Source organism: Lolium rigidum, chromosome 7 (assembly GCF_022539505.1).
Source record: "Lolium rigidum isolate FL_2022 chromosome 7, APGP_CSIRO_Lrig_0.1, whole genome shotgun sequence".
NCBI classification, from domain to species: domain Eukaryota; kingdom Viridiplantae; phylum Streptophyta; class Magnoliopsida; order Poales; family Poaceae; genus Lolium; species Lolium rigidum.
The window spans coordinates 10,713,488-10,721,400 of NC_061514.1; the positions used below are offsets into that span (position 1 = coordinate 10,713,488).

General features: G+C 48.0%; 1 protein-coding gene across 1 annotated transcript; it reads right to left on the bottom strand.

The window, feature by feature from the left end:
• Nucleotides 1–3,403: 3,403 nt before the first annotated feature.
• On the bottom strand, nt 3,404–4,034 carry LOC124675906 (two-component response regulator ORR3-like). The gene is made up of 2 exons (XM_047211978.1): nt 3,812–4,034; nt 3,404–3,693 (listed from the first exon to the last, which is right to left on the bottom strand). The coding sequence occupies exons 1-2, from the start codon at nt 4,032–4,034 to the stop codon at nt 3,404–3,406; spliced, it is 513 nt and encodes a 170-aa protein (XP_047067934.1).
• Between the last annotated feature and the right edge of the window lie 3,879 nt (nt 4,035–7,913).

The following is a 7,913-nucleotide window of genomic DNA, read 5'->3' on the forward strand; positions in this document are numbered from 1 at the left end:
CGATGAAGCTCCTGCAAGAGCCGGCGGAGCCAACACAGCACTCAGCAACCACATGTGCCACGGCTCGGTACTCAGCTTCTGCACTAGAGCGAGAAACGGTGGTCTGCCTCTTAGATGACCAAGAGATCAGGCTATCACCATAGTATACGCAGTATCCCGATGTGGAGCGGCGTGTGTCAGGACACCCAGCCCGGTCAGGCATCGGAGTAGGCGGTAAGAGCCGTAGAAGAGGACGCGGACGGATGAAGGCCGAGATCCAAGGTTCCACGAACGTAGCGTAGAACACGCTTCACAAGAGCAAGATGTGGCTGTCTGCGGGAGCATGCATATGAAGACATATCTGCCGTACCGCGTATGAAAGGTCCGGACGCGTCAGAGTAAGGTACTGGAGAGCACCTGCAAGACTCCGGTAGTCCGTAGCATCAGTGACGAGTTCACCTTCAATGTCAGAAAGCTTGGCCTGAGTATCGATCGGTGTGGTACAGGGATGACAATCAGACATGCCAGCCCGTTGAAGGAGATCAACGGCGTACTGGCGCCGAGACGTAAACAGCCCGATGAGAAGAGCGACGAACAGCAATTCCCAGGAAGAAGTGTAGGTCGCCGAGATCAGTCATAGCAAACTCACTGTGTAATCTGTCTAGAAGATGCTGCAGAAACGCAGATGATGAAGCAGTGACTATGATGTGGAGTTGAGGGCCATCGTGGGTTGCAGCGGAAGGTGAGGCCGGCGGCGGCTAGATGGACTAGGGCGGCGGCTAGGGTTTTGGATCGGGAGAGATCAATCTGATACCATGTAGAAAGGTTGCTAGGGTTTGGGGGAAGCCTCTCACGGTAATACGTGGGGTTCCAGGTGTTTATATAATGGGCCAAAGGCCAAGAGTTAGGGTACAATACAATTAGAGTACAAAAGCAAATAGAACTACTATACATGCTAATACATACGCTAACACTCCGATGTTTAGTTCCGAGAGGAAATACCATTTTTTCTGTAAACGGTATCGAGAGCACGTTAGTGCTGGCATTGCCTCCTGCCGGGCTGCTGGTGCAACTTTATTTTTTAGAACCTTCTAAATTCTAATTATGTATTTGTGACACATATTATCTCCTTTGGTAGAACTTCTACCAAAATATCTCATTTGGAAGAGTTTGAACATGGTTTAATCCCAGATTAGCATTTTTCTCGTTCAATTCCTCAACGTTGTTTTGATATTTTTGAACCTTGATCATCACCTCACACCTTACCCAATATCCACGCATCAGAAAATAAGCGTTCAAAGATTTTAAAAGGAGTAATCCATTTGAATTTTCGCTTGGCGGGGTAAATAGTGCCACAAATGGATAGCCAGTGGGGAAAAAGTGGAATTCACTCTTATTATTATGGGAGTGCCAGTGCAACCTCGATTTCACAATGGACCCTAAACCCTAGCAAGAAGTTAAGCAAGGCGGTTCCACTCCCCAAAAGATGCATTTTTTTCTTGACCGAGATTTCCTTTCAAAAAATATTCACATAAATGTTGAATTTTAACTTCTAGAACTAGATAAAATAGATAGCACATGAAAAACTAAACTGTCTAGCCATAAGGCATCTCAAGAACCAAGTTGTACCCTCAACCCTAATTTAATTGATTTTACTCTTATGTTTTACCCATTCTTATAATTACTCCCTCCATTTCATAATTCTTGTGGTGGTGCTAGTTCGAATTTGAACTAAAACCACAACACATGAAGAGGAAGGAGTAAGTTCCATATTTAAAAGAATCACGGGAGGGAAAATTGTCAGCGAGTACTTGGAAAGACGGTTGCTACTAATGTCAACACAATCTTCAGCTTTGTGTACGATTTACACTACATATAATCTTGTTCCACCCTTTATAAGAGTTCTTGTTCAAAATTTGCTTGAATTATTGGAGCGCAAGAAGTCCGAGATCTTCGCCAAATAGTATTTATACTGGTAGAGAAAAAAAGGGATTTGTTTAGATCCAACCTTTTAGAACATATTTTTATGAGGTCGAAATGTTTAACCCGTGATCGACCAATGGAGATGATCCCCGGTCATTTTTTAGTCATCATGCAGTAAATTATAACAATGTAAAGTCAAAGTCAGACAAAATCATCACCCAGAAAGCAAACGAGAATCCTCGTCCCAGCATCACAGTATCCTGACGCCGGTGGACTTTTCTTAGCAAACCAACGGAACTATTCCAACAAACTACCACTTGCCTTCCACAAACCAACCAATCAATTCAAATATACATATCCGACTTTGACATTCCAGAAGCCAGAAAAAATCCGATAAAATCAGGACCCCAAGCTACAAGATCAGGGCCTGAACTGACCCGACCTACCAGCTGCAGCGTCAATCCGGAGTATCTCGCCCCTGATCTCCATATTTTCTCCAATCAATTCATTCAGTCGGAAACATCGAGGGCCAGGTACAGTGCAGGGCCAGGGTCGCCTTCTGAAGAATCTGCCACCAGGTAAGCAGATCTCGCCGGAGATCCTTGGACAGTACACGGCCATTATCATATACGCTCCTGGGCTTGGACTTTTCGTTAGTTTATGGCGATCGTATAACAACAGCTCACCTAAGACAACCCGGATTGTGTTGTATATGTGTGCTCGAAGATACGCACGTACGAATAAGATCGTGATCCTGCTAGTATAATGGTGGTTATGATAGTATAACAGCGCAGGCGGGGAGGTCGTCGACATGAGAGGAACAAATCATGGAGGATGCGGATAGCGTCGCATGGCAGACAGAATACGATGATCAGGGAGTGACAGGTGGATGAACCATGTGGAGAAGAGAGCATGATAAAAATTTGTGATCCTGGATTGATGTAAAAAAACCTCTGGTCATGAGAATGTCAACAGGTTGCAAATTCAAGAGGGAAAACTTTTTATGAACACAAGAACATTCAGAGGAAGGAACAAACAAATGCTTGGTCCCCCATCCTATAAAATCCAATAATAATCTGATGTAGGGAGCAGATTACGATCAAATGTTGTGCCCCTGGATTTGATGTCAAAACTCAGATCATGAGCATGGCAGCAGGTTGTGCTGATCCAATTTGAAAATTCAAGAAGGGGAAATTCTTTCTCATCTGAACATGAGCATTCAGAGGAACTCTGTTTTCTTTGGGCTGAATTCTCTGTTTTTTTTCTTCATTTTCTCGAAATCTTTTGCTCAGGGAGCGAACAAACAAATGCTTGATCCCTCATCATCATCTCCTAACACCCTAAAATCTAATCATCTCCTAGTAGTAGAAGGACCCCAACAAAAAGTTAAGCATCTTGTGTGATGCGGCAGCGGCAGATCTATGTCCACGAAAAGAACACAAAAAATAAGGAAAGATCCTAAGAATTAATCTCCATCGATTATGCGACCCGGAGCCGGTGATCATCTGATCATGCGGCTGCAGAGTCGTGAGACGTCCGACGGCCGGACGGGCTTGAGCAGGAAGTCCTCGGCGCCCTCCTCGAGGCAGCGGGTGATGCGGGTGGGCACGTTCTCGGAGGACATGATGACGACGGGGATCTCCCGGAGGTCGGAGGAGCCCTTGAGGCGCTTGAGCAGCTCGTAGCCGGTCATCCCCGGCATCCAGTAGTCGGTGATGATCATGTTGACGTCCGTGATCAGGCCCAGGTCCAGGAGCTCCAGCGCGCGCGTCGCAGAGTCCACCGTGGTCACTGCGGGGAGGAAGGAGCAGGGGCACGGTTAGCGAATTGAGAACGAATCGGAGAACAATTTTGCAAGAACTGTTGGTTCGTCGGCTGGATTGGGTGAGTAAAAGGAGTTGGAGTTTACCTCTGTACTTTGAGCTGCGGAGGATCTTGGCGATGACTGCGCGGTCGACGACGCTGTCGTCGACCGCCAGCACGTGCATCTCCGGGACCTGGACGGCCTCGTCGGGGGCCATGACCGGGACGACCTTCCGGTCGTTGCCGGCCTTGGGGGAGGACACCTTCTGGACCGCCATGGCGGGCAGGGTCATGGTCGCCGGAGCCGGGGTGGGAGCCGTCGTAGCCATCAAATCAATCTCTCCTCCTCCTCTCTCGCCGGAGCAGTAGTAGTATCTCGCCGGAGCAGAACGGATGAGCTCTTCCTTCCTCGTTGTTGTCTTGTCGCTGGGTTTGGTTTGGTCTGGTCTCTGGCCGCGACGCGCGGCCGTATATATACAGCGGCGCGGATACGAAAAGATATCGGCGGTGCGCGCGCGAGTGAGAAAAAAAGAAGGGAATTAATGCGGGCCAAATCCTGCGAGATCTCGAAAGGGATCCTAGGCTGGCGCGCGGGGCCCACCCGCCGATCCGCCCCCGGATTCGCCGGGCCCGCCCGTCAGGAACGGCCGATCTCCGGCGGGATTTCCCGGTCGCTTTCTGCAGTCGTCACGCGCTCACGCTCTTCTTTTCTGTAGCCGCGCCGGTGCTTTTTTTTTTCTTTCTTTGTTTGTTTGAGATTGAGAGCAAGTGGGGGAGATCGATCTGCATGCACGAGTCACGAGTGCACGACGGTATCGGCTCTGATCTTCCCCGGATGAGTTCAAATCTTTTTCAGTTATTTTCTGGTTTGAAATGAAACGAAGTGATTCGTGTTGATTCGGCTGTGATTCGTGATATCGGGGTTACCTTACATGCATGGCCGTCAAATGGCTCTTTCCTCGTCTCTTCCAAGCACTCTTGGGACGTACGTACATGATCCGTACCGCGTGATTTGGCTGATCGAAATTTGGGGATCTTTTGGTTGATATGGAGGTATAATCGATACTGATCCGGAAAGAATTTACTCATGATTCGGGGAGATCGAGCTTTCCTTGCATGCACCAAAGGCCAATTTGGCTCTCCAAGTACGCCCTGGTGTACAGCTGTGGTGATCTCACGAGCGATCTACTCCTTTATTGATCCGGGTGTAGGTGGCAATACAGTTACTACACGATCAGTCAATTTGTCACTGCCTTGCATGCATGGCAAGATCTCGGGATCTCAATTAGAGAAACTCTAGCGGATCCTCGATACCGGATCGTGCCATCTAAATAACATTTACGATACAACTATGACGGGTCTGCTCTGGCCCGAACCAGCACCGGTAGCCAATAGATGAAATGAATAGATGGTGCTAGCTTAAGTTTCCAACAAAAATTACAACGCAACTAATAAGTACTACTTCCGGATCAAAGCTTTTCTCACAGCCAAAAACCATGCCAAGCGAAGCGAACACAATTCCTTGTAATGAGCAGTAACACAAACCAACTGGAATAAAATGATCAAATCAAACTAACATTGTCGTCAAATGTGCATCCACTTGGAGGTGCATGCGTTCCTCACTTGCTTCAAGACTCCAACGGCTATGACTTTGCTCGGTTTGCGTCCCTTCAAGTGATCTCGATGTGCGGGTAGATGTGCACGACATCAAACAATGAAACTTGTCCTCATTTTGTTGCCAATATTTCTTGCTGATTTGATTGTTTCCACCTGCCAACGTCGAATGGCACCGCCTCCGACGCCTTCAACAAACGGAGCTCCTCCAGCTCCGTTTGATTTGCACTTGGTATTGCTTTTCCTTTTGGTTGAGACGCAATAACGGACGCCTCCTTTCCAATCTCCTCCAGCTCCATATCCACCTCATCATTGTTCTCCATGTCAGACCCACCGTATCCCACTCTCTAACACCAAGACCAACATCATAATTGTGAAGTGGTTCGGTACCAATGCCCACCTCATTCTCCTCCAGCATATCCACGCACAAGGTAGGAACTGTACGCTACTCGAAGCTGAGAAAGTCAATTACCAAGAGAATAAAAATGTGATCAAATCGACACCATTTAGGTAAAATGGGAAGATATTTTACCTCGTTGCCGCTGGATTTTTGTGGCCATGGGAGCCGGCTAGGACACCCTCAAACCCCCTTTGATTCTAAACTCTTCGGGGTCAGCACTTCTTGTGTAAATGGAATGGAATTTCTCAAATTTCACATGACGGGTAATCTTCTTCATCAGGCTTCCTTCTCGCACTCGAAGCGGTAGCGGTGTTGGAACGTTGGGTCGAAATGGAGGCGTCCTCGTTGATATCGGCTCCCTGAGCCACCGACGGTGTTGGAGGTCGACTAGGCACTCGTCCTCGCGGCTATAACTTCTTTTGATTGGGTGGTCCGACCAGCTTGCATTTTGTGCACACCCTGGAAGGTGCTGCTTCGCTACCGTTGGTGGTCGCCGCCGTCTACGTGGGCATTGCCCCGGAGCTCGTGGCTGCAACAGTAAAGCTTCCCTGTACAATGTGGTTGCCACGGTGGTTCCTCTTTACCTCAGATGCGGTTGGTTATGGTGCTGTCCTCGAGACGACGACGGCAAAAGGTTGGGTGGTACCGACTAACCCTTCGGGGGAGCAGATCGGGTGGTCGGTGAAGTCCATGGTGGCCACTAGGTGGCTTAACGAGGTGCGAGAGCTTTGATCCGGATATGAAAGTTCACTCCTGCCAACTCATGTTGCTGGAAATGTGAGGGGCAGAACCGGCTATATCCGGTTTTCCGCGCCAAATTTTCAGCACCCTAGGCCGGCTTCTTTTAGTGGTCCGGTCTAAACAATTGTCTGGTCTAAAAATCGGATACCAGCGGTCATTATCGAACCAGACGGATATCCGACATCTGCTTGCTAGAGTTAATTTGCCAGAGCCTGACTCGATTTGCAAATCCCGCGATTTGATAGCTCGATTTGCCGGAGCACACGGTACGTGATCCCTGGAATCACCGCCGCGCCGTGTACGTGTACGCCGACGTCTCATTGATGTGCCTCCTCGCTGCTGCGAACGACAGTCCGCTCGTGATGCCGTATCGTATCGTATCGCATCTCCTCACACCACGGATCAACACAACACACAGGCCCGTACGTACGTTCGTCCACGTACGCGTCGTATCATCATCAATCATCATCGTCCTCATCGAGGATCCTTCTGAGACGTCGCCGCCTCCAGATTTCCGGTGATCGGTGATGATTTGATCAGTCGGTCGGTGGCGTAAATCCGAGGGGATCGTACAGGTAGCTGTGACTGTGTTGTGTACTCGACTGAACGTCCCCGGTACTGCTCGATTTGGTTGCTCTTGTACGGGGAAAAGGCCCGTCGGAGAATCGGTTGCGTCAGCCCGTGCATCTGTTACGGGATTCAATGCCGCTCACGTACTGCTACCGGCTACACAAACCTTCCTCGCTACTCAAACCACATTGTAATCAAAGCCCGTTGTACAACAGCAACCATTTAAGTTCAGAGATGGTAATGTGCTCGCCTTTTTTTTCTGAAATGAAACGGCAGGTGAATTTTTGTGATATCAAATGTGGACTACTCTAGAATGCATGTATACAGCTAATATGGATACTCCCCCATCCGTAATAATTGTATACACTAATATAGATCGGGTATATCATAGCAATTTCAATAGTGTAGCCAACTGCTGGCTATAAGCCAAGTGTCATGTTATCTATAGCTAACTTAGAGCGAACATATACAATTGTGAACTATAAAATGTAGTACTTTATCAATGTATGGCCCACCTTTCACTCTCATAAAATGTCCACGTGCTAGAGCTGGCTCTTGCATAAGAACTCACTCTCGTTCTCTCTCCCCCTCTCTCTCCTCCAACTAAGCAATAATATACTATTTTAATCCTTATATCCAGCTAACTAGAATTTATTGTACTTGCTCTTAAAATCCTCGCTGATATTCCGTGTGTTGTGCGGCGGAACGCTGACGCCACAAAACACGAATCATGTGCTTTGTCTTTAAGCATACCCACACGAAGGCATAAAACACATGAAAGTTATTTCAGGGTTGTCGGGAAAAGTTCACAAACATGTTGTTTAGAAATAAAGGTCAACGTATAGGGCATTCATCGCACACGACGATGACTAATGTTATCGTG